Here is a 27,830-nt window from a genome sequence, read left to right on the forward strand (position 1 = left end):
CTATTTAAAAGTTTGAAGTCCAAACTTTCGACAATTTATGTGGCAGTGCTATGGTTATTGTGATCATAAATGTTAAGCTGGAGCTTATTTGAATAATTATGCGTTTGTGTAATTGAATGTGAATATGAGTTTTTTCTAGATTAATTTTGTAACTGTTAAATAAACTAATATTTTATTTCTTATTTAATATAAATTCAACAGAAACAGAGAAACAATGTATAAATCCAAGTGTTTAAAAAACTAAATTGCTTATTTTTTGATAGTGATCATTAAAAGATAGATAAGAGATAAATATGATCATAAGACATTTGGATATGTTGAATCTTTGTTTTCATGTCTTTACAATAGCACAAGAGTTTTTTAAGCCATCCACATAATGGAGAAACTTGCTATTAGTAACAACTCTATAGGTATCATTGAAAAAGATTAACAGCAAAGGTCTAACATGTGATCTTCGAGGATCACTTGAATTTGCTAAAATGCTTATAATATACTTATTATTAAATTTTATAATCTGGATGTACCTGTTATGAAACTTCAGATTCAATCAAAGAGGGGACTATTAAAGCTGATGGTAGATAATTTAAATAGTAATATGAAATGAGGGACAAGAGCCTCATTGGAACTAAATAATGTATCGACTTGATATCTTGCTTCAATGGTACATGTAATGGATCAACTGCAATTTTTTAAACTAGTCATAGTAGAACAGCCTGCCACAGAACTGTATTGTTTTTCAATTAATACATTTTTTAATAAAAATGGTAATTTATAAGAAACTATATTATTCAGTATCCTTGACATAAGATTTTGTTTACTTATCAGTCTATAATTAGAAACCAAAAGCCTGTCTTCATCCTTAAATATAGGACTAACAAAACTCAACTTTTATGCCTAAGGGAAAATATTTAATTTGAGAGATTTGTTATAAATAATTCAAAGTATAGGAAACATAATAAATTTACAAGTTTGTTGATGTTGTACTAATTTAACCTACAACTCAAAATTTTGTGAGTTAAAGATGCAAATAATTATTAGAAAGGAATCGATTCATTCGCGTTTATTTAGGTTACAAAATTCAGTTCCATAATAGGCTATAACCACTATTTAAGAAGTATCTAGAACGGAGACAATTCCTCTGTATTTCCATTACTGGCCAACGAGGGCGGTAGTTTCGCGGATTTCCAGATAAACTGATCACTGCTGATCACCCTTGTATGTAGTTAGTATCTGTGGCCGAACATTTTAGTCTTTGCTTTCATCTGTACCAATCTGTATAGAAGCTTCGAGTTACGTCGCGTTCTGCTTGTTGGACAAGAACTTGCCTCGTGTTTCAATGCTTGCACGATCCACAGTGATAGATAATGAACATTCGAACAACGATAGCGTTTGTAAGCATATTATTGAGCTTCGATAGCTTCCACTATTCGTAGTAACAGTGTTCCTCTTTTCTTCTCGACGCCCAACGATTTCTTTCGCTTGAAAGTTTCATGAAGTAAGTAGAACGTAATTTAGGCACTGTGATTCACCGCTAAGCTTTTCTTAGCTGTTACCATTTTCCAGTAAAAATTCGGCTTGTAAATCATTTTACGTGATACTGATTAAGTTACATGACGGAGAAAGTATTTTTCTTGTATTTTCTGTAAGTGATCGCAAAAAAGTCATTAATAAAACTTCGTAAATAGACTGATCAGAGAATTACTTTATGTAACAAGATTTTTTGACAGTGTTATGTGCAGTATATTACTGTGAATCGCCACTATATTATAATAGTCTGTTACTATTAATAACTGTGCTTTTCTAGTATTTATGTGTAATTATATATTTCAAGACACAGAAGGAGGAATGTCCCGCAGCACTGGACCTGGTTTGTACGAGTTCCTTATGGAAGCAGAGCTTCAGCAATATTATCCTGGAATTCGAGGTACTAATTTATGTAAAATTATTTAATAGAAACTTAACATTCTAAAATAACAGCTTTAAAAGTTTCATTTATTAATATTTTTTTATCAAAGTTCGTTTGTGTTTATAGGGGATTTAAAAGTACAGACAACTGCTCAATTAAAATATGTGACAGAAGAGGACCTGAATGTGATTGGAATGAGTAAGCCAGAGATGCGTCGTTTGAAGAAATATTTTCAAAAACATTTCCCACAAAATTATCTCTCTAAATTTAAAAAGATGTTGTTACCAAAACGTGAGGAACAGTCTTCAGGTGCCCTAAATATGTTACCAGAAGAAAGGCAAGATAAACCACCAATTCGTGTTCCTAATAAACATATGATACCAGCTGATGCAATTATTGTCAATAAGGAATTAGGAACTGGAGAGTTTGGGGTTGTGCAGCAAGGTGTTTGGACAAATGATGGAGAGAGAATACAAGTGGCAATTAAATGTCTATCACGAGAAAGAATGCAAAATAATCCTATTGAATTTCTGAAAGAAGCAGCTATAATGTATGCAATAGATCATGAACATATTGTGAGATTGTATGGTGTAGTTTTGGATACTAATTCTTTAATGCTTGTAACAGAATTGGCACCTCTACGATCATTACTGGAATGCCTCAAAGAACCTAGTTTACGCCATAGTTTTCCAGTTCTTTCACTCTGTGACTTTGCAGTACAGATTGCAGATGGTATGCAATATTTAGAAGTAAAGAGACTAATACACCGTGATCTTGCTGCCAGAAATATTTTGGTTTTCTCTAAAAATAAAGTAAAAATATCTGATTTTGGATTATCCCGTGCCTTGGGAGTTGGAAAAGATTATTATCAGACAAATTTTAATGTAAATTTAAAATTGCCAATAGCATGGTGTGCTCCAGAATGTATATCTTATTTAAAATTTACGTCTGCAAGCGATGTATGGGCCTATGGAGTAACGTTATGGGAAATGTTCAGTTATGGTTTTCAACCTTGGGCAGCATTAACGGGTCATCAGATTTTAGAAGCTATAGATGAACCAAATTTTCAAAGATTAGAACAGCCAGAGTGCTGCCCAAAAGAATATTTTTCACTCATGCAACAGTGTTGGCAGCATGAACCATCCAAGCGACCTAAATTTTCCGAACTGATTAATCTTTTGCCTGACTTAAAACCAGAACAAGTGCAGGCTGCTCAGGATAGTGTAGAAACAGGTCAGCTTGTTTATAGGCAAGGTGATATAATTACTGTTTTAGATAAAGGAAGTAGTAATACTTTGTGGAAGGGTGTTTTGAATAATGGTAAAACTGGCTTTTTTAATCCTGCTCATACGATAGCCTACCTTGGATCTAATTTACCGAGTAATAAACCTGGAGAATTTACACGTGGGGACGGCAAAAATGCTTTTTCTTCCCAACGCCGCAAGATTCGTACAGACATGATTTCATCTCCACAAGGTGATTTGAAACACACTGGACATGTTGGTTTAGATGGAGCTTATTTTGGTGATATTGGTTTTCTTGGTGGAAAAAATCCACATCTACCACGACAGGTAGTAACTCCGTACAAACCCCAAGAAGATGTCACAGATAATTCTAGTCAAGTTATGAATCAAGATACAAGAAACATAGAAACAGATAGAGACTTGCTGAGGGACAACAGAACTGTACAACAAGATACTCAAAAAAAGCATGGTATTTAACTTCATTCGTGTTAATTGAAAAAAGTTATTGCAAAGATGCTTAATATCAATTATATTTCTTTATTTAGAAAGCTTGTGGTCAGATACAAGTTCTGAAGCATGTCACATGGGAGGAACAATTACCAATTCAAATAAACAACATGCTTCATCAAATATGGCTAACAGTACAGATACTCTTGGAGCAGATCATGAGTACCATGAAATTAGTGATGAAGAAAATCAGGACAGCCCATTACGATTTGATAAAACATTGAATTTTGATTTTGGCCCAAGTTTATTAGCTGAAATGGATCAGATGTTTAGATCGTTAGGTAATTTTAATTATTTTGGTACTTATATCTAATATTTTTCTAATTCTAACATACATTTATATGTTTTCATTAGGATCTTCTCCTCCTCCACCACCTCCTGTTCATTCTTTATCTACTGAACATGAATCAAGTAATGTTCGAAATGAATTAAGAGAGATACAGGCAAAACAGTGCAGCAAGAAGAAACAAGCCACCGTGAGTCCAATAAATGTACAGTAATATTTTTTCTCATTTATAATGATGCTTTTATATGTTATTAGTTATTATTAATTTATTCATTATTTGCTGTTATGTCTCATTCATTTTATTTTACATATTATGTCTATTATTTGCATGTATGAGCATATAGAACCTAAAATTTTTAGAATTCCAGAACAGAGTTACCAAATATACATGCTGTTATAAAAGCAGACAATACAATTTTTATATAATAAACTAATATTTAGAGTGTTCCCTTCACGAAAAGCAGAAATTTTTATTGTGTTCATTCATTTACCACAGCTGGTAAACATTTCTCTTATATTTAGGTGAAGCCTATCTCAGCCGCCGATCAGAAAACTCTCTACTCAGCCATTGCTATGGCACAGGAATTGACAGCACGTTCCATGACAGATCTTGAACATCCACCGGAGTCTCCCCGAACACCTGCCAGTCCTTCAAGACGCAGAAAGTTCTCTTTTAAGTTGCCACATCAACACAGTCCCAAACCAGACAGACGACACTTTTCAGAAGAAGCTGCCAGTATACCTGACATACAGGTACATTAAACAGTTTTTGGTTACACAAGTTAACATGGCCGAAACACTGTTCAACTTCGCACTCGGATACTAATTTGACTCACTCTCATTAAAATCAGTAACTAACACATCGGAGCAAAACTACTCATAATTAAATATGATTTATTTACTCAATAACACAAGTAAATCTATGAATAATATTTGGTGGAAAAATCTTGAACAGAATCAGAACGATAAATCATTTAAATGCAAGGTTCCAACTATTCCAACAAAAGCTTTCTTAATACAGATGCAATATATCTGTATACAACATTCAAATCTGTTTTATTAAAAACTGTTATGGAACAAAGTTAATTCCTGATGCCACACTAAATAGTACGTATATAAAAGTTGCATCTGTTCTTAATACTCCAACCTAAGTCACTTGTTTGTATCTTACGATGCTTATTAATTTACAAAGAAAACTAATCTTGACTCTCCTCTAATCCTTTCCTGTCTGTTTATTTTCTTGTTTTTGTTTCTGAATTTTTCAATTTTTGTTACTTCATGTTTTGTTCATTACTGCATTGCCATGTTGACATATTTCTCGGTTGTCTATGAATTACATATAATCATTTAATAAAACCTATCATCGAATATGTTATGTGGTGCTTTGCTTATTCAAATTTTGATGTTTCTATATTTTGCATGATTATTTCTAATTAATGCTTACTAAATTACCCATTCTTGAATTGCATGTTATTTATTATGCTATCAATGTCGAATAATTAAGTGGCTGTGTTCGAGTTTGCAATCGCTGTCGTCTACCGTATCTAGTATAGAATCACTTGGTGCACCATCCACTTTAAAATTACCATTATGGGACAAAGCATCTGCTGAGTTTTGTTTTGCTAAGTCACGAGAACTCTTAACTAAGCCCAGTGTCTGGACTTCATACATGGACATTGAACTTGATGCTCACATCTTAGACAATGCAGCTATGAAGCAAAATCTTGTAAAATCAACTGAATTTCTAGAAAATGGCAACAAGAAAAGTAATTTTAATTGCGAAAATGTGACAGACACAGATGGAAAGGTTAACGTTCTCCAGCAAAATGGAAAGGTACCCTTAAATGTAGAGAACTCCAATTTTGACTTCTCTCGTGAATCAAAAAGAGTATCCACGAGTTATGTGGATCGTTATTTTGAGCAACCGAAGTATTTTGACGAGGACAGTACTTTAAGTTATGCTACTGAAAAGGTATCATATTTTAGTGAGGAAAAATTCGACAAATATGATAAGATTAATAATTTGGAGCAACCTGGAAAATCTGCGTGTTACTCTAATGTTCCTGAGCAAAGTTCTGTGGTAACAAATAAATCTACTCAACAATTGAAGGATAACATAGCGAATTTTGATACACAATGTGATGACACGGCAAGTTTTGATTTGGTAAAAGAGAAGTCCACAAATTTTATTGATTTTCCACGCAACAAGCCAAGTAAATTCGAATCGTCGAGGGATAAGGTTGGTAATTTGGATCTAGGTACACGGCCTAAAATTTCTAGTTCTTACAGCGATTCATTGAAGATGAATATACCAGAATTTCAAAAAAAAATCGATATGTCAAAGGCAAGAGGTGGTAAGGTACCTTTTATTCCTAGAAATACGAATCAAGAAACGAAGAGTATTATTTACGGGTCTACAGATAGCATAAAAACGAATCTGAAAACTGGAGGCGGAGCAGACAGCCCAAGAGGAAACATGGAAGCTATAAGAATCAATATACAAAGTATTCGCAAGATTGAACAGAATCAGAATGGCCATGATAGTTTTCCTTTTGTAATATCTAATAATCCATTGTTTATTGCCGAGTCTGAGAAGAAAGAATCTCCTGTATATAGCAGTTCGGAGAGTTTACGAGTCAATTTCCAAAGACTTCGAAGAAAGTCAGATGCAGAAGCAAATAACCAAGTAGAATTGAGTAGCAAACTTTTAGCAGAGAAGTACCAACGTGAAGTCTCAGGATTAGAGAGCGTAAAAAATTATCTGGACTCGAAAAAGGGACAAGGGTTAAATTTGGGTCTAGGCAAGTTGACACAGAATATGATCCAACTAGGTAAAAATATTGCTTTAAACTCTCGAAACATGGAAAGTAACACGGCATCAAAGTCGTTAGTCACAAATATGAGAAATTTGGATTTCTCTGGACAAACACAAACATCTCTTAGAAGTTTAAACATTCCAATTCAGAAACCAAAACATTTAGATTTGAACATTCCTCTACAGTGTCAGTCACAGATTAATACGAAGTTGAATTTAACACAGAAAGCAAATTCTTCATTGAGTCCTACTATACACCAACATATCTTGGAACCCCCTAAATTATACCAAAATGACAATACAAGAAAGGAACTGCCTAAGGCCGATATTCTTTTGGAAAAGATGCCAGCACCTGTCAACATATATAGACAGAGAACGTCATCCCTTTCGGAGAATAAAAAACCATCAATGAAAAATATACGCAGATCATTTCATCCTACAAACGATTCCAGTGAAGAATCGGATTCCATATCACATTCGGAAACAGATATACGAAGCCGCTTGCGTTACAAACGGCGTCACAAGAAGCTGCCACATAATCTGCGTTTGAATTTTAAAAACAAGAGTCACTTTTTACATCCAGAGTCAGCCAGGGGATTTTCATCGATAGAACTCTGTGGGAAATCACCACCACCATCGACTAGTTTTCTGAATTCATTGTCGCCGCCTTTCTCCTCTAGAAACAACCTACTCTCTTGGCCAGAAAGCGCACCCAGTTCCAGTTTAACATTCACTAGTAATTCTGATTTAGATTCAGATACTAGTTCAGAATACCCGGAGTTTACAAACGATATACTTACTTTCCCACCTTCTCCTGCACCATAAAATTTAGTTGTCCTAAGTTCCACAATGATTTTGATTCGATTATGTATCTGATACTATAATGTATTACCATCATCAATATGTCAAGTGCATATTTCTGATAAAAATATATGGGACAATGCCAGAGTTGGGCAGTACTTTACAAGTTTTAATGTACGTTGTCATGTTGGATAATTGAAAATACTACAGTGCTGTCCAGATAGAAGCACAAGTTGAGGTTTTGTTATAAGTAAATTTTTATCCCCACTACTTTGATTGTTTACTGCACGATGACAGCTACAAGCCATAAATTTCGCTCGACATGGTGGTGGCAGCGCTTTTGTAACAGGATATTTTTCTGTCACTCTGACACTTGCGTTTCTTGTTCGCGTTTTAAGTGGAGAAAACACTTTCCGATTTCATTTATTCTCACTCATTCTTAAAGGAACATTTTAATTGAATACAAATTAGATATTTATTATTTCTGTTTTTAGTATTTATTCGAATTCGATATATCTTTTAAAGCTGCTTGTATTTCATATAATTTGCAAAGACTAATTATTTTAAGACTTTCTATATTAGTGTTCTGTATTAATATTACATTAATACATTGTTGTAGACGTTTAGAGTGCAGAAATAATTATGCCAATTAGTCAGAGTGAACTATGAAGTTGTTTTTATATTTCAGTACGTAATTTATTAATATTAAATTTGTTCAAAATGAGATTATAAAATAAAAAGTATAGATGTCTATATGTACTAGTTAATGTACAAAAAGTACATCAAAATAAACATGGAAATAGAAAAAAATTGCTAAGGTACATTTCATTAAAGCGTTCCTTAGAGAACAATATACATTTTTTCTGTACCATATTTTCATTGGATGAATTTATTAATAACAATTTTACACCCCATAATTGTGCATAAACATTAGCATAATCATTGATTTGTATTCGTAGTAACTAATTTCATCCATTTAAAACACTGAGAGGGTAGGTAAATGGTAAGGTGAGAACAATTCGCCTATTTCTTCTTTCACAAAACAATGCTGAAAGAAATTTATGGCTTGTAGATGTCACGCGCCTCGTCTCACTCTCAACCTACCGCAGCCACTGCGGCGAAGAACGAAAGCGTGCCGGATAGTATACTGCTTATGATATAAGCACAGTGTGTTCCCGAAGTCGTGTGCTTATAGGGGGACAAAACTGTAAACTTACTTATGTAATTTAAAGTATTTCTTGTGAAAATTAGAAAAATAGTTTTAAAAAATGTTTGTATCGTACAGTGTCTTATAATTTTTATGGTATTTAAAATAGTTATCATCGTAACTTTTATAATAATATTTAAAATGTTATAATTTTTATAGAAATTATAAGTGATAATTTTTACGAAAATTGCTCAACAATAATAAGCGACTAAATCTATAAATGCAATCACATTCGAGGATCCTTCGAATTATGTGGATTCTTATTAAAACAATAATATAAAACAATAACCCAACTCTGGACAATACTCAATGTACTTAAAAAATAGAACTGTTTAGAGACGGTTCTTGTTACATACGCTTAGCATGCTTGCATGTTATACTAAGTACTAAATAATATATTAATGGATACTACGTTTGGATGCATTTACACGTTTATACTATTTATACTTGAAGAAAATTGGAATGGTAATCTTAGAGTACGTAACCGGGACTACATGTTGATACCTACTTTTTTCACTTGCATTCATGTATACAACATCATTCTCCGTCGTGTTCTACTTACACCTATTGCATCAGTTTTATTTGGAATAGTGTATCATTTCTGATCGGCCTATGTGTCGAATGTAAGTCATTCTTACTTGCACTTTATCACCAAAAGAGTGTGTTTAAGCATTTGTTTCCATTTTTCTCTCGCGATCTTTTTTCAGTTAGGGAGAATCATAGTCCATGTACACACGCTCTATGATGTTGTTCTTTTCATGTTTCGAACCATAGTGTTTCCTTGATTATTATTTTTATTTGTTTAACTTCTGTTCTTTTTTTCCCAAATCTATCCCCTCCCACGAATTGTTTAGGCAACATTGTCGGACGAGGCCAAGGAGGTGTACAACAGTCTGGTGGAGACACCGAGCATAGATACTGCACCGGATATGAATCCGTTGCGCATGCTGCGCTCAGGTCTGCCTGTAGTCAGACCAAGAATTCGTGGAAACAAGCACGCTACGTTAGGTCACCCTCCGGAAGACCCTTCCATCGATACGTTTCATTTCGACGTCTACCACAGCGGTTCAAAAACACTACCTAAGTTAAGGGTGCCACCACCGCCTCACGCTCCAATACCTTTACCACAGACACGGCACTTGGAGAGGCATCACTCCGTCCAAGAAATTGAGAATAATCAGAATCAGAGTAACGTGGACGAGAATCCAATACCATTGCCACCCAGGGATAGATCTAAGACTTTACAACCAAAATCGAGTTTACCTAGGCATCAGAGAAAGCATCCTTTAATTATACCTGGTGGTGGAGTAACAAGAACCTTAGCAAAGATGGCAGTAACCACACCACCTATAGAGGACCAGGTTGATGGAAATTTGCAAAGCACGAGCTCCTCGATGGGTGGCACTTCAGTTCAAGAGGGCATTTCGTCAGAAATTCCAGCTAACAGGTATGTAATATTCAATTGATTGTAATATGATTGTTGATATGATAATATGTATTCAGTGTTAATCACAAAATTTGAACAAAACATAAACTGATACGCAGGGTGTCATATAACTGCTGGTACAACTGAATAGGGTCTGATTCTATGTCAAAAAATAAGTTGAAAATATAGAATAAAATTTTTTCATTTGAGACTTCCTTTTTGAAAAAATTGAATATTAAAAATTTACTCGATACATGTACACTTGACCAAGTCTCAACTCAACGAATATCACTGTAGACCGTCCTTGTTTAAGTTAATGATCAATCTTAATATTTTTATACTATTTTGGATAACTTGACTAATGAGAGCATAAGAGAAAAGGAAGTGCTTATTATTCAGGAATTTTATTAATTTAAAAATTATTGAAAATGATGTCCATGAGTTCTCAAACATAATTGTGCTTTTCTAATTAAATTTCTACGTACATTTTCTAAAGTGCTGTTTTGCAATTTTAATTGTTCAAACGCTGTAATAATTCTTTCTCTTAACTGTTCGATACTCGTTATTTCGTCAGTGTACATGATAGATTTAACATAAGTCCACAAATAAAAATCCAACGGTGATAGGTCTGGAGATCGTGGTGGCAAAGCTATTTAAACACTGCGGTTGATTCAACAATGGTGCTTCTCATTTAAAAAATTTCTTACTGCCCGATTAAAGTGCCATAGTGCTCCATCTTGTTGAAAGATCAAATTTAATCGTATCGCATAAGGAACATCGTCCAATAATTACGGTAATACGTCACACAACAAATGTAAATATGCTTCTGACGTTACACTATCAGGAAAGAAATAAGGTCCTATAACACTGTTCGACAAATTTTGACTTTTCTTCGATTTTGTAAACGTGAATAAACATTTCTTACAGATTTCGACGTGCTGATTACGAATCTGCAAACCGTTTTCCCCCAGAACGTACAGTTTTTGAAAAAATCAATTTTGAAAAAAAATGACAAATTTTTAACTTTGGGATTTTTTTCTGCTTTTAACATAGTAGTTATTTAGTTGCTCTTTGTACAAAATGATTCTGAGGACTCTCCCGAATAAAATAATATAAATAGTTATTAGATTATAAACATCGAAATAGGTTTAAATAACAATTAAAGTGAAAAGGACACCCAAAACGCACCCATTTTTGCTGATATTTTTCACTTTATTTCAAAAAGTAAGGGTCTAGGAGAAAATTTGACTATATCACGCGATAGAGCAAATCTTTCTACTAAGGAAAGCATCAAGCGAATGTCCAAAATTATTTTTTATTTCAATATAGAAATAAAATAGTTTGGCGAAACGCGCGGCGGAGACAGTGGTACTCAATGACAGCGGCGCGCGCGGAGGACGCTTCGCCTACCGCCTGCCGTTCAGCGGTCCCTATACGCATTGACGTCATTGAGTACCACTGTCTCCGCCGCGCATTTCGCCAAACTATTTTATTTCTATATTGAAATAAAAAATAATTTTGGACATTCGCTTGATGCTTTCCTTAGTAGAAAGATTTGCTCTATCGCGTGATATAGTCAAATTTTCTCCTAGACCCTTACTTTTTGAAATAGAGTGAAAAATATCAGCAAAAATGGGTGCGTTTTGGATGTCCTTTTCACTTTAATTGTTATTTAAACCTATTTCGATGTTTATAATCTAGTAACTATTTATATTATTTTATTCGGGAGAGTCCACAGAATCATTTCGTGCAAAGAGCAACTAAATAACTACTACGGTAAAAGCAGAAAAAAATCCCAAAGTTGAAAATTTGTCATTTTTTTCAAAATTGATTTTTTCAAAAACTGTACGTTCTGGGAAAAAACGGGTTGCAGATTCGTAATCAGCACGTCGAAGTCTATAAGAAATGTTTATTCACGTTTACAAAATCAGACCCGTGTTGAACAGTGTAATTTGGTCTCCTATTATACCAGCCCAAACATTCACACTCCATCTCACTTGAAAATTATTTTTCGAAATAGCATGCGGGTTTTCAGATGCCCATCGATGCGAGTTGTGAACATTGAACATTCCGTCTCTCGTGAATTTTTCTTCATCGGTCCATAAAATTCTTAACAATAATTGTCCGTCGTTAGAAGTTTGTTCTAGTAACCAATGACAAAATACCATTCTTGGAACATAATCACGGTTTATACTTACAAACCTTGTACTTTACACATGTGGTAAGGGTGTAGTATGCGACTAACAGTGAATCTATTAACATTGTGTTCTGAAGAAAGGTTTCTGATACTCGTGTTAGGCTTGTTCGTTATATCTTCCAGAATTCCTTCTTCGACGCTCGTATTAATTCGATGATTGCGACCTCCATGTCGACGAAGAGGTTTAAAAGAAACGTGTTTCGCAGCAGTTCGTTCTGCTTGCTGAATAACTCTTCTGTCGGGATGTTGGCGATTTGGATATCGGTCTTTGTAATACTTAGAATGCGGTCGAAGCATTACCGTGAGAGTACCGAATCATATCCGTGTACTCTCGATTACTGTCTGTAGTCATATTGGTAGTTTGATAATAACTAAGAGCTATATTCGACGAATGTAGAAGTAAAGCAAGAATAATAAAAAAATGTAACATTAACGATGTTTACAAATACGGTAGTGGTTTTCAAGCATAAAGACAATGTACAGTGACATCCGTTGAGTTAATACTTAGTCGAGTGTACCGAGTAGATTTTTAAAGTCGGTTTTCTTGAAAACGAAGTCTCAAATGAAAAAATTTTATTGTATATCTTTGACTTATTTTTTTACATAGAATCGACCTCTATCCGGTTGTACCACCAGTTACATGACACCCTGTATATACAAATATAACGATAAAGTACTGATTTATTTTTTCATGTTTTTAGCCCAGAAGATTTTGAGCAGCGCATAGATTCGGAATTAGCAGCATTAGATTCCTTACCAACTGACGAAAATAGACTGCATCGTTTCAGCGTAATTTCTGAGGACCTACTCGAATTTTCTGATAATCTAATTGATTGTGAAGCATCAGAATATCGACAGAATACTCGAGAGAATAGTGACGCACAGTCAACGAATTCATCAACAGAACATCTTCAAAGAAAAATTAGCGTAGAATCGAAATGTTCTTTTAGGAGTTTAGCATTTAAATGTGTTCAGGAGAATGAGACATGTGACACAAGCAGGAATTCTACTCCATCAAGCTCAAGCAAGTCTGAAGATTCTGTCACTTCCAGCAAAGTGCCAGTAACATCTGCAAGGCCAACACTTATACAGAGGTCTTCAAATTACATGGTGCAATTCGATTACGGAGAGTGCTCAGAAAATAATTTGCAGAACAGGTACAATACGAGCAAACAGTCGCAGGAAACTATTCATTCAAAAGAGTCTTCCACTATTGAATCCATTGACAGCTTCCATTCTCCAGGATTAACGAAAACATTTAATAGGCTGTCTAATGAAAAATTATCTGGTCATGCGAGTGATTTGTCGCGACAGTCGGATCATGTATCATGCGAAGATTTGCTGGAATTTGCTTGTGATGGACCAAACACGAGAAGGACTCGTGGACCTCGTAACGGTGAGCACTCAGACGAAGTCAGGATTATGATGAAAATGTTACATGAACAGTCTACCCCAGAATCATGCATTGCGGCGCTGAACGTTACTGATTGGAATGTCCTAGCAGCGATCAAGCTAGAACGTCTCCAAGGTCTGTTAAAAAAAGAAAACAATTTTGTCGGCCTAGAAGATTGCAAGGTGATGTTGAATCAATGTGGCGGGGATGTGGCAAAGGCGGCTGCGTTACTGCGGAATACGGACGACACTGCCGCGGTTTAATTGGTGTTTTGGGAATTGATTGGTCCAGTCAGACGACACTACTCGTGTTTCGAGAGGATGTTCAGTTCAACACGCTTGTTTTCGGGGGGTAAATAATATTTCCTTTGAAAATCCCTTCTTTTATCAATTTTTGTTTGTACCGTGTACAGAAGGGTAAATCAATTGAAGCGACATTTATTTATTATTTTAGGATAACTAGAACGAGAATAGTATTCGGACGTATTTTTTCTGCCATGTTTGATGAAATTGGCGCTACGATTTAGTAAGTCAATAGAGCTTCTCATGGGAGGAAATGTTGCAGACTGCTGTGCCCAAAACAGAACACTTGTTTTAGCTCCTTCCCTGCTGAAGATATTTCAAAGAATATTTAAGGCTAAAGATGACTATTTTTTTAAGAAGAATGAGGTATAAAAATCAGTTTTTTTCAAATAATTAAAATTAGAATGAAAGTTTAATTAATTAACACGTAAATAGATAATGATATTTTATCGACATCACAGTTTAAGTAAATTATGCATAAAAAGTGACCTCATTCGTTTTATAATACCATTCATATTTCACTTGATCTGCTTTTAACAGGAAAGGAGTGAGGTTTGTGTTCTGTTACCATTGACCCAGTCTGAATAGAGTAATAGCTTTTTTATTTAATTTAACTACTAGCGAAGAAAATAAATTATGGGTTTTTTTTCTTTTATCCACTCCTTTCTCTACTTCTTGTTTTCTTCTCCTTCTTGTTTTTCTTTCTCTTTTTCTTTTTCATTTCAGTATATACAAACGTAATGTGATAATTTGCACAATAAAGCGTACCAAGTAATGTTTTATGATCATATGATCATGAAATAAGAACGTACATATACAGCAATATCTCGTTGGAGTAACGGAAATTATTCCTAGCACTTTTTGTAATCTACCTATAAAAGTGGTCAACTAAAGCAAATCTTTTTTTTATTAAGATTACATGTGTTTCTAAGTAATGTCAGTATAGTATTCTCGCGATAAATGTGAAAATGACGTCTAGGATAAATGTTCAAATTTTATATCTCCACTACTACACTGAACTGGCTTGGAAATAGTCAAGCGATTAGTGTGACATGTCACAATCCTTGATGGTTGACTGAAATGTGACATCAGTAATGTAGAATTCTTTTATTGTTGGCTTTTAGTTAATGAAAACTTTATTATATTTGTGGGATTTTTCTGATTAAAATGGGACTAAATTCGACGTAATTTTGATTAAATGTATTCATTTATTTAATACGTGATGATAACTTATTGTATAGGGTGTATAAAAAAGTATTGGACATTTTTACAGGATATAATTCTACATACGTAGACAATAAAAAATGTTCATGTGCATTCATTTATGCTCGGAAACGTCTAATTTTTAGTTATACGCTATTTTATATTTTGTAAAATGCTGGTCTATTGCCTGCACAGTGTACTCTGCCTATTAAGGTCCTACTAGATCCGGAGATATTCATTCCGATTCTTGACCTTAATAGCGCACCGTCATGGATCATAACTGATATAAAACAGCGATATAAAACAACGTATAACTAAAACAATAAGCGTTTCTGAACATATGTGCACATAAACTTTTATCATTGGCTTAGCGTATAGAATATATCTTCCAAAACTGTTCCACATTTTCTGATACATCCCGTATATTCTTCATTGTTGCTTCTCATGAATTCTAAAAATATTTGTGTAAACTTGTGTTTCGGTGTTAAAATCGAAGATTTTCTAGTTAATCCTTAGTTGCTTGTATCGCCTAAAAGAAGAATTTTTTATCTTATTTTTTAATTAGGCTTACAGTAAAATATTATATGCATTATTATATTGGATTATATTTTGTGTTACTTAAATATAATAGTTTCGTTAATCGTAGTTGTAATTACGTCGAACGTGATATAAACCACTATTCTAATCATTCAAATATGTACTTAAACTAAACAAGCGAGTATGATACAAACTATTTTGCGTTGGAACTTATTTCAATCAAGAAGATCTCACAAAGCAGTAATAAAAATTTCGTAAGAAAAGAACCAAAAGTTAAACAAAATGTAATCGTATTATTGTTATAAGCGATAAAGTGACTTTTAAACTTTAACGACTGCCTCAATGCTCAGTTCCTCTTTCTCTTTTACTTAGTATTCTCTATGGCTGTCGCTATCGATGAATGCTGATAGACGTACAGAATTTTGTTCCTCATTCAACATAAATGTGAAATCGATCCCGAAGTTTTAACATTTATCACGGGAATATTGTATATCAAAAATGGAATTTTTATCACGGCTGATATATAGTTCAAATACTACTGCTTAATTCATTCATAGGATTGTCTTGAATATGTGAATGTGTAAGCATTGCAGTAGAAAGAAGGTTGATATTTGTAGTATTTATCCTACTAAAATTATGTTTTGATATTTTGGTTCATTTTTATTAGGAATAATTAAAAGGATAGAAATTATCGATTTGCATACAACAGCATTATCCGGCAACGCATGTGATGTTCGTCGGAAGATTCGATAATTCACTCGTTCTCGTTTCAGTAGTAAAACTATAATCCTGTCATCACAAGTGGTCACATTTTTGATACATAAAGTATTACCTCGATACGAGTCTGTCAGTTAGCTCATGATATGAGTTTATCGCTATCCTCCCTACTTCGTAGTTTATTCGATTTTTACTCGATTTTTACTCGAACCATTTCTACTCGACACGGCGGTGGCAGTGCTTTATTATAAAAAACAGATTAAAATGTTTGTTTTATTTTGTAGTATTTGCTTTCCTTGTTCGGATTTTAAATGGACAAAATATTTTTGGACTATATTCATTCTCATTCATTCTATTCATTTATTTATCTCTTTCATCTCGTCTTATTTCACAAAGACGATGCAGAATTAAGGTTACGAATTGTAGTTATTTCTCCTTCCCTCTTCTCAGCCTATCCACAGTCTCTGCTGCAAAGAATAAAAGTGGACCGAAGAATATCTAATCCACGATATAGGTTCACCTTATCTCTCAAGCTGTGGATTACTTGTATCAAGGTAATATTGTAAAAAAATTAATGATCACGTCCGTAGGGTGTGAATATACACCCTTAAATCGATGTATATTTGTAAAAGGACCATTCTAAAAAATTATTTATAACATTGAAAATTAATGTTTAATTTTTGCTTACGTTAATATGTTATACTGTACAAAAAGAAACAGGTTCTAGAAGAAATCGTATGCCACAAATAGTTTTGGGGATATAAGTTGTTATGTATACAGCGTGTTTCTAAACATGTGAAGCATTTTTAAAAGATCGATTCTAGACAGGAAGACGATGAAAAAAGTTTATCAACACATAACGTTCGGAAATGCTTAGTTTTTTAGTTATGACCTTGTTTAGAGATGAATCTGATATTTCATTCTATTTAAGTTCTCTTTGAGATATACAAGTCGACTATCTCATTCTCTGGATTTCATTATTAGTCGTATGTAGTATAAGCCTTCCATCTTATTCTGTCATTTGTCAACACATTCACTCACTCACTCACTCACCTATACCTGATCACTCATAGCCATACACATATTCATCCAGCGCTCTCCACGTACGGGGATTATACACCTATACATATATTTGATTCACTCATTATTGTCTGAAATTGAAGATATTCATCTTTCCTATTAATTACAATTTCTTGTATATCCTTACAAGTCAAACGACAAAGTTCTCTGAGTTCTAAAAGTTCAGCATCCTTTGTTAGCTGTCTTTCCATGACTATACCATTAAAAATCCATAACCACTTTTCTACTTCTTTTTCAAAGGGGTTAAATTCAGTCTCCAAAAGCATTTTAAACAAATGTGTTGGATTAATCAAATGAGAATTAAGGTTATAATCAATAATTTTCCCTATCCCTAGTTTATTGATCAATTGGAAAGTTAACATTAACTACTGAAATTTGTTCCTCTTGAGATTGATGTAAAACCAAAGTGATGTTCTTTTTAATTTCTTGAAATTCTATTTCTAATGTTTTAATTCCTCCATGACGTTCAGACGAAATTGTTCTAGAGGAGTCAGAAGGGAGAGGTTCCGAGGCTTGCTGAGGAGATTCATTATGATCAGTAGATGAGTCAAGTTCTGATTGAGTTGACGTAAAGCCAGCATGAGCTGGAATTAGATCCTCCTTTAACATACCTTTCGTGGTGATTTTCTTTCCAAATCCTTCCATTTTGTTGGATTTTATTTTATATTGCGCACATTGTGATATTTTTTTTAAGACCTATCACCGTGCGTTACTCATTCAAGGGTCCGGAATTTCCCTGGGCCTTGTAAGACCTTAAAGAGGATAGCACACAGTGCAGGCAAGAAATGCGCCAATATTTTACGCAATATAAAGTAACATATAATTAAAGAACTGTGCGTTTTCGAGCATGTTTGCATTCGAACTCTTTTCATTGCTTTTGTATCTAGAACCAAAAGTGTCTCACGTTTTTCTTATTTATTATGGAATTTGAGCTAACGTTTTACGTAACATAAAATAGTGTATAACTAAAAGACTAAGTATTTCTGGACATATGTTCATATGAACATTTTTAATTGTCTATGTATGTAAAATCTATCCTCTAAACATGTTCCACATGTTTGGAAACACACTAGATAGAGATAAACTACATACTACTCTACATCAGGTATGATACAAAAGTCTACAGCCAACATGAAATATTCGGTGTGAATAAATGCATGGGACGCCACGTATACCTACACATAATTCAATTGGAAATTTATCGCCACAAAATATTTGTTGCGAATATTTGGTGGCACAAATATTTTGCGTGGGCTGTGGAAATCTTAATGGTATGCGTGCTTTATACAAACATCGTTTAAAAAGACAAAAATCCGTCACTTGGTTTGGTCCTGTTTTTGATTGTTATGAAACCGCTTACATGGTTTTTTGTGATGGATACGTTTTATCTGATTTGATATTTGGTTACGGCTAGTTCGAAGACAACCACTTGTGGAGACAAAATTATAGTTAGCATTTAGACTGTTTGGAAGCAAAACCTTCGTCAGTGGTTTATTAATTGACCCTGTTAAATTTGAATCTTATTAATTTAACTATACATTATTGTATTTAGTATTTTCAGTTAGGTAATTATTAAAGAAAAGTATTACAAAGCCTACTACTAAGCAGCGAATAATCATTGTGTTATGTGAATACAGTGATCAAAGACTCTCTATATGTACACGTATTTTAAATTTTATTTATGACTTTATCTGTTATTCTGCGAACATAATTATTTTCAAAGAATCGTACTTTGTATGAACCATTTACATTTAAAGAGCTTCACTTTAAACTAGAAAGTTTTAAATCCAAAGATAATATTCTGATGGTATTATTATTTGGTATCATGCGCGTCTATAGTTTAGCATTTGATTATATTTATCACACACTAGTATATAGTACTCGTTGCAAAAGAGATGGACAGCTTATAAGGATGATAAAGTGACTTTTCTATATTAAACACGAATTAGTCTACTGGGCAGATTAAAGGATAGATTTAAACGAGTTGTGTATGCACAATCATTACTCAGAGCAAGCACATATAAGGAAAAGCAACTGCTTATTACAATACTTTTTCTATACGGAGTTTTTGACAAAGTGAAATATTTTGTATCTAGTAATAGAAAGTTGGGAGTATTGTCTTTTGTATTGTTTTACCCGATAATAGGGTATAATGAGCACCAAATATGTATCGAATATCTGTGTTCAGTAAGATTGCTTTCATATTTTTGGTAGAAACTTTTTCCGTGTTTATTCGCTAGGTTGTAAGAAATTTAGTAATTAAAAATAAATCGTTAACGAACGAAAAAAAGTACGATAGACGAAAATCAATTTAAAAAAATTAAATAGAATCAAGTCTGGATCACATCTGCTAATTATTTCAGTTAAGATTCAGATTCTTAATTTCCTGTTTCTATTTCAACATATGTCTGGAGTTTCATACTTTTTACATAAAATATTTTAAAAATCATGCTAACCAAAGGGAACATTTTTTAAATATTTACTATAACTTTCCATGAATATTTTTGGTTTGTATGAAAGTTAAAACACTTTGTGAAAATGTTAAGTCACAAGCATTAAAAAACATATCTGAATTAGAATCACATTTGACGAGAGCAAAAATGAATCTACTGAAACATATTTTTCCATGTATCTTCCTTTTTACCAAATCCTTTTATATATATGTGTGTGTGTGTATCTCCTTTTTGTCACATCAGTCAAAGTGCATCTGAAAAAGAAATTTGCTCATTGTAATCTCGTGTAGTTACCTACCTAATAATATATATTTATAAAACTTCATTGAAAAAAGAAAAAAGAAAAGAAAGCTTAATGGTAATTAAATAAGTGCAATTGAATAGAAGAGATCCCTAATGATTGTACTTTCGTATCTTTTCATAAAGCTAAATAGCCTAATTAATATTAGTCTTTTCGTAATAAAACTGAACAATAAGGTCTTGGTTCCTGAATAAAAGTGAACTATGTCATGTATTTAATTATATCGAAACTGCTTTCTTTTTTATTGCGCACTGACTTAGAAAACTGAATATTTGAAGTGATTATTATGAAATTATAAGTATCAGTGCATTGAGAATAAAGAAATTTTACAAAACGAAAATAACATGTTAGAAACAGATGCGAACTGATATATCTAATATTCAGCATTTTATAACTGGTACTAGTGGTATTTTAACTAGTATTAATTTAATTACATAATATTTAAAAAATGTTTAATGCAATGAATTCTTAGAACTGCAATATGGAAATTATTTAAATATACGATTTTCTATTCTATTTGAACAATTTTAGAACATACTTTTTGAATAATTTAGGAAGATACTAGGAATCAGAATAGTTTTTCTCAATTGCTGTGACAACGTTACCTTAAAAATAAAGTAATCAATAAAAATGCAGAAATTATGAAATTTATAACATGACAATTTACATTTAAGTTAATATGTAATAAAGAAATTTAGAAATTTAAACATGTTCAGTAGAAAGAGGTCAGTTATTTTGCAGAGGAGCTAGATCAAATAATGTAATTAAAATCAATTCGTAAGGGAGATTGTATATTCAGGTTGTACATTTTCATGAATTTTTGATGACCGAGTGTACTTATCTGACTCTCGAAATAAAGAACGAGCAAATTTTGAAAGATCCTCGATCCAGAGCTGTCGAATGCATTCTTCCGAGTACTTAGAATTATATCGATAGTTCTGTATTACATACTATATTACGTATTAGGTACTTATGTACGATTGTTTTACGTAAAATCGTTGCATTCGATAAGATCTGTACGCACTAATGAGCACGCTTCCTTTCGCGAATGAATTTATGCCTTTAGTAATGATAATTGCAATCAAGCTCGCCAAATTTACTGAAGGGAAAGTAACTGCCGCTACTCTTAAATAGAATAGAATAAGTTCATCCTATAACCTGTTTTTTTATATGCGATTTTACATATAATAAGGCTAAAAGTTTGTACGTGTCTAAACGATTATCATTAATATTATTATGCGCGGAAACACCGAAGATGTTTTATATCGACTGTATTTACGATAATATACGTATACACCATTGATAAATCAACCTATTTATCACTTACCATATTAATACTGTGATCAGCTGAATCAAAGCTACGGTACTGTCCAGTAAAAGAGCCGTATATCGGGACTCTCCGCGGCTCCTTTACGTGGCTGATATACTATTTTTTTGCCTTTCATCCTCGGCGCAACGAGGAATAGAGACGAGCCATAAATTTCATTCGGCACTGCCAGTGTGCACGTGCGGCAGGAAAACACAGAATTAGAATACTTCAGCAGGTTGAGTCGTATTCTACCTACACTTGTCTTTTAATTATTGGATTGTCAAATGTGGTTCCTAAGACATTTGGCGATCCAAGCTGTTAGAGTATCCCCTACATCCTGAGATTCTTCTCGGGCGTAAACCTCGAACCCTCGCACAGCATAGAATTTTATTACAGGTTTCTTTTGTTCAAAACCACAAGATCGCATACTTTAAGGTCATTTCCCGTGCTGTGATTTTGCAACCTCCCGATCTGATTTTTGAGTCAAAACGTTAGAAATTTTTTCGATCTTCGCAAGATCTTTCTCTATTTTTTAAATTTGCTATCTGTTTTCAACAAACATCTCAGATTTTTAAAGTTTTATAAAAACAAACCGTTTGCCTTTCAATGCATCTCTAAATTGCAGAATTCTCTGATTGTTAGTTTAGCATATTGCTATGTTATTTTAAGGCATTACTATTGCAAAATAAAGGCAAACTGGGCACTGTGTTAATAGTACATTTTACGCTTCAATTTGAATTTCTTACCACCCCTTAGAATATCGCAGGCTACATTATCTGTTACACCTTGTATAAGTTACGCATAGGTAAGTATATAAACGTTGTATACATGTATATACATATGTATTATCCTTAATTTTAAAATAATTATTATTTGTAACTACAATTAATGTTTTAGAATGAATAACAGGTGCATGGTAAAGATTTAAGTCGGAGCGTTATTTGTAAATGTTTTTTTCCGCGCGGGCTGCGTACTTGCATAGGTACTTAAAAATCAAAGTGAGAACAAATATCCTAATCGTGCCTTTTTCCTGGCATACGATACTTCGACAGCACACAGAAAAATTTATGGCTCGCCACTGTAAGGACCGTCTCGGTGCCTGGACGAGAGAGGACGCTCATTGAGCGATGTGGATAGTCGCGAACCTTTTACGAGGTCTGAATCTTGGCCGTTTTATGGGACAGTACTGTATTTCATATTTTTATTCTTAATGTCCTCTTTTAGATCACGGTTGTATATATAGTCTGAAAAAACGTATATTTAATTTCTTCGTATACAGCATGTATACGATATTTTCTTTTCTGTGTAAAGTACTCAGCCATAGGTAGTGGAAAATTTAAGGGGTGATTTTAGACAGAAAAGTACAAACGAAAATCAAGAACGAAATTGCATTTGTGCCTTTGTTAGCTAACTATAAGCAACTTAGTCACTTAGCTGACAGCGTAAGGAGCCATTCGCCTTACATACATACATAACTGCTATGGCATTCTACAATACTCTAGTCACTACTTTCCATAGTCTTACCGTTGCTAATAAATTTGTATTCAAACTTGACAAGTTTCAGATAGATTTAATCGATAATTAATAAACGAAGGATCAATTGCAATTTCATTATTGTTGATTTTCGTTTCATTTAGTGTCTAGAATCACTTCTTACATTTCCTCCGCTTATAGCCATACACCCTGTAGAAATATCGATATAGTGTCTCTGGTTTATTTGAAACCGTGTAAATATCCGGAAAAGTATGGGCCATGTTGATAACAATTTGACTTTATGGTGACTTTGAAAAATTTTGTGAAACCCATACCTAAATTTTTTAATAAGAACCTACAGTACTGTGCAGAAGTCTTAGGCCACTGCGTGACATTTGTTTTTACTTAAATCAATCAATGTTAATGATGCTTACTAATTATCATGCTGTAGATTCCAAAATTTGGCTGTGCCTTAATTGTTCTGCACGTGGAAAGCACGTGTTTACCGGGAAATGTAGTTAAAGAAAGGACTTATTGCTTTTTATGGCATGCAGCCAGGATCGCTTCTCTGAGCATTTCAAGTAAAAATGTTGACTGCATACATTTCTATTGCCGACATTTCATTTCTATTTCGACTTTCAACTAGCAATCATCGTTTTATGGATTCCAATATAAAAAATTGTTAACGTTCACTAGTTTACGCGTAATGTACTCGTGTGCCATAAAATTATTGATCCATTTTAAAGATATTGAAATAAAACAAGTGTAATGGCAAAAATATCAGCTGCAGATAAACACCGAATAATTATTTATTATCAGGACGGGCTTAGCCAAAGAGAGATTGCTAGAAAATATAAGTTTTTGAAGACGGCGATTCAAAACATTATAAAAAAGTTTAATGAAAGTGGATCTGGGGTGGATTAGGGGAAAGACAAGATAAGTTTCTGCGATTACAATCGTTATGAAATTGGACAAAATCCTCAACAGAACTTGCACAATATTTACAAGAAGCTACAGGAGTATCGGTTGACTCTTCAACAGTGCGCCGAAGTCTCTTCAAATCTGGACTGAGAGGCTGTGTTGCAACTAAATAACCATTGTTTCGGAAAGGAAACAAACAAAAAAGTCTGCAGTATGCTCGAGAGCATAGAAATTGGAAAATAGAAGACTGGAAAACAGTCTTATGGACTGATGAATCAAAGTTCGAAATTTTTGGCAATAAAAGGCGTCAGTTTGTGCGGAAACGAAAAGGAGAAGCTTACCAGCATGTTTAAAACCTACAGTAAAACGTGGTGGGGGTTCGGTGATGGTTTGGGGCTGTATTTCCGCTAATGAAGTAGGACATTTGATTCGAATAGAGGGAAAATTAACAGCCACGCAATACCTAAAAATTTTACAACAACACACAGAACTATCAAGACAACGACCAATTGGTAACAAATTTTTCTTCCAACATGATGTAAGGATCAGAGCGAGAAAATGACAAAAGGATGCGTTCTGTTAAATGAAGGTTTATTCTCTCCCGGTATAACACAGTTTTGTGTCACGTCTCGTCACTCTCGAACGCAATCCAAGACTGACCCCAATTAGCGGGGCCTAGCATCCCGCTGTTTAAGTTTCGCTATCGGCTCATCCAGTGTTCCTGGAACGTTCCACTAAACACCCTCCTCGATTGTATATACAACCCGCGTTTCGGGTTTCTCAACATTCGGCCATCTTGACGAGGTGCTTGTCCTCGAGCACTCAGCCGCCGCTAGGTCCGCATTACAACGTTTTCTGTAACAATAGAATCGAAACCACATCTGAGTACTCATCCGATGCACATTGTGCCTTCTCAGGATCTTCTGAGAGGCGTCTGCGCACAATAAACATTCATCAACCGACGATACTCTCCTTCTTGGAAGCCAACCCTCCCTTCAGTCGCTATCACCGACCCGCAAACTGGGCATCGTCGACATCGCGGGGGAGGGAGGGACGTTCTCGAGTCCCGACGATTCAACTTCTTCGTCAGGCAGCCGCACAATCTGCTCTCTGCTCTGACGAATTCGAACGATCACCACTAATGGCTCCTCGTCATGCAGTTTGCACAATCCGCTTTGTACCATGACAAGTTAAAACAATCACGTGGCAATGACACTCTTCACTGCCACCGTGATATCGATAGCCACCAGACATCACCATCGGCCTGATGGCCAACGATCATGCGATAGCGGCGACGGTCCCACCACCGTCGTGCCATCGACATTTTCTCGAGGACCGCCTTCCCATTGTTGCCTCGACTGTCCAACTCCTCGATGAAATCCATCGGTCAGCGCCGGCACCAGCTAGACCAATCTGTCCTTGCAGTTACCTTACCCACATCGATGATGCAAGACATGCCGTTGAACATGAAGGATGGGCTGCACTCTCACAGCGAACCATAAAGGAAATACGAATGGCGAAGTAGACGTATTGCCCCCACTGCCTTACACCTATGTCCCAGTCGCCCCGTCCAGCTGATTCCTCCCCCAGCCGATGGTTCGGGGAAATGCAGTCGAAAATGAAGACCGGACTGCATTCTCACAGCGAACTATGAAGGAAATATGAATGGCGAAGTAGGCGTGCTACTCCCGCCACATTGCGTCCATGCTCTAATTGTATCCGCATGTTGTCTTCGGTCACTCCTGCAAACAACTAGATTCTGTGCATCAGCAGGTATTTCCCCTGTTTCACTCAATAGCGGCCACCCACGACTTCAGTCGTTCCACAGCAACCACCGTTTTGGCCCCTTTACCTTTCTACCGCAAATCCTCGACCTCGTATCGCTCGTTCCCCAACACCTGATGAACCCTGAACAGCCCCTTCAATTTCGGGCGCAGTTTTCTACTCTCCCCTGTGGGTCGCTTCGCAGTGATCTCGACCATTATCAGTTCTCCTTCCCGATACTGAGTCGCTTCGCGACGGGCCTTGTCGTATCGTTCCTTCTGTCGACACTGATCCTCCGTGATATGCTCCGAGATTCGCTTCCTTAACTCCTTCAGGTCCAAGCGCTGTATTTCTGTCTGCACCTCTTGCAGAATTCGCGCCTCCGCAGTGGTTCTAGCATTGAAACCCATTAACACCTCTGCGGGTGTAGCTCCATTCCCTTATTATGAATTGTGTTCAGCGTGCTTTGAATTTGCTTCACGCATTCGTCCCATTTCTCCGACTCCTTCCCCGCCATCGTCGCAGCCAGCGACGCAAGAATGGTCCTGTTGTATCGCTCGCATTGGCCATGGGCGCGTGGTGTAGCGACTGCATTTAGGATGTGGCGAATGCCATAGGTCGAGCAGAACACTTTGAATGTTCTCGCCGTAAATGCAGTGCCTCGGTCACTAATGATGCGAGATGGGACCCCGAACAGGTGGACTACATTCAATAAGACCTTAACTGCCCGTTTCGCCGTCGTATCCCGTACTGGCTCTACGATGGTAAACTTGGTGAACGCATCGACGATCACCAATAAATATTTGTTCCTTCGAACACTCGTCTCGAACGGTCCCACGTGGTCGATGTGCAGGGTGTGAAAAGGCACCGGGATCTTCTCAATAGGGTGCAATTTACCCTGCCTTTTCTCAAACATCCTTTTATAATATGCGCAACTCAGACAGGATTTTACATATTTTTTTACGAACGATCCCATCCCGGCAAACCAGTAGTTCTCACAGATTCGTCGCAGGGTTTTCTCCAATCCTAAGTGCCCCGCATCGTCGTGACATAAACGACAAATCTGGAACCGTGCTACGCGTGGCACAGCCCACGTTGTCCGACCCCCTTCCAACCGTTGATAAATCTTGCCATTGCGCAACGCATACTCAGAGAAGTACTGCTTCGTCTCGCTGTTACGACGTTCTCGGGCAAGATTTGACGAATTCGGCTCAGTTGTTCACCCTGCATCTGGGCAGCCAGGATCCAATCGGCTTCAGTGATGTCCACCGGATATAGCTCGATTTCTTGCATCGGATTTCTACTGAGAGCATCGACGTGTTGCATCCTAGTCCCCGCTCGATACTCGATAGTGAAGGTAAAGTCCTGAACCTCCAACCACCATCGGCCGACACGTGGTATCAGGTCCCTCTTCGTAAAAGTGGTTCGAAGGGCATTACAATCCGTAACGGCCGAAAAATTCAGCCCGAGCAAGTACACTCGAAAGTGACGAAATGCCAGCACCACTGCCACTGTCTCCAACTCATAGGAGTGATACTTGCGCTGGTCGTTGGTAGTCTGTCTACTAAAATATCCGACCACCTGCTGTTTGTCCTCTGTGGTGAACTGGAATAGAATGGCACCGACCCACAGCGAACTTGCATCTGTGTGCAATTCCGTGCGAAGCGTGGTGTCGAATATTGCCGATATCGGTCGCGTGGTAAGCACTTCCTTTATCCGTGCGACTGCCCCTTCTTGTTCCTGTCCCCACGTCCACTTCATCTCCTTCCTCGTCAACATTGTCAACGGCACCACTATCGTCGCGTATCCCTTAACAAATTTCCTAAAATACCCCGCCAGGTCCAGAAACTATCTAATCTCCTTGACGTTCGTTGGATTCGGCATGGCCAAAACAGCTTCCACCTTCTTACGTCCTGGCTTGATATCGTCGGCACTTATCTCGCTACCAAGATAATCAATGCTGGTCATCAGGAACGAACATTTCCTCA

General features: G+C 35.6%; 1 protein-coding gene across 8 annotated transcripts; it reads left to right on the plus strand.

Moving 5' to 3' along the window:
* Positions 1–1,285: 1,285 nt before the first annotated feature.
* Positions 1,286–19,914, plus strand: Ack-like (activated Cdc42 kinase-like). Of its 8 annotated transcripts, none has more exons than XM_076375845.1 (10): positions 1,286–1,495; positions 1,805–1,924; positions 2,033–3,619; positions 3,696–3,938; positions 4,012–4,148; positions 4,466–4,696; positions 9,621–10,213; positions 13,091–13,785; positions 13,894–14,133; positions 14,236–19,914. In XM_076375845.1, the coding sequence occupies exons 2-9, from the start codon at positions 1,810–1,812 to the stop codon at positions 14,043–14,045; spliced, it is 3,753 nt and encodes a 1,250-aa protein (XP_076231960.1). In that variant the 5' UTR covers positions 1,286–1,495; positions 1,805–1,809; the 3' UTR covers positions 14,046–14,133; positions 14,236–19,914. The 8 variants fall into 8 exon arrangements, with proteins under 8 accessions (XP_076231960.1, XP_076231959.1, XP_076231955.1 ...); XM_076375844.1 differs by having other exon boundaries at positions 13,091–13,546; positions 13,619–14,133; XM_076375840.1 differs by having other exon boundaries at positions 13,091–14,133.
* The last annotated feature ends 7,916 nt before the right edge of the window (positions 19,915–27,830 follow it).

This window comes from Calliopsis andreniformis, chromosome 4 (assembly GCF_051401765.1).
Source record: "Calliopsis andreniformis isolate RMS-2024a chromosome 4, iyCalAndr_principal, whole genome shotgun sequence".
In the NCBI taxonomy this organism is placed as follows: domain Eukaryota; kingdom Metazoa; phylum Arthropoda; class Insecta; order Hymenoptera; family Andrenidae; genus Calliopsis; species Calliopsis andreniformis.

Coding starts and splice junctions, on each gene's coding strand:
- Ack-like (XM_076375842.1), top strand. CDS start 1,810: ATGTGTAATTATATATTTCAAGACACAGAAGGAGGAATGTCCCGCAGC. Junction 1,925..2,032: donor ATATTATCCTGGAATTCGAG/GTACTAATTTAT, acceptor TTGTGTTTATAG/GGGATTTAAAAGTACAGACA. Junction 10,214..13,090: donor TCAGAAATTCCAGCTAACAG/GTATGTAATATT, acceptor TCATGTTTTTAG/CCCAGAAGATTTTGAGCAGC.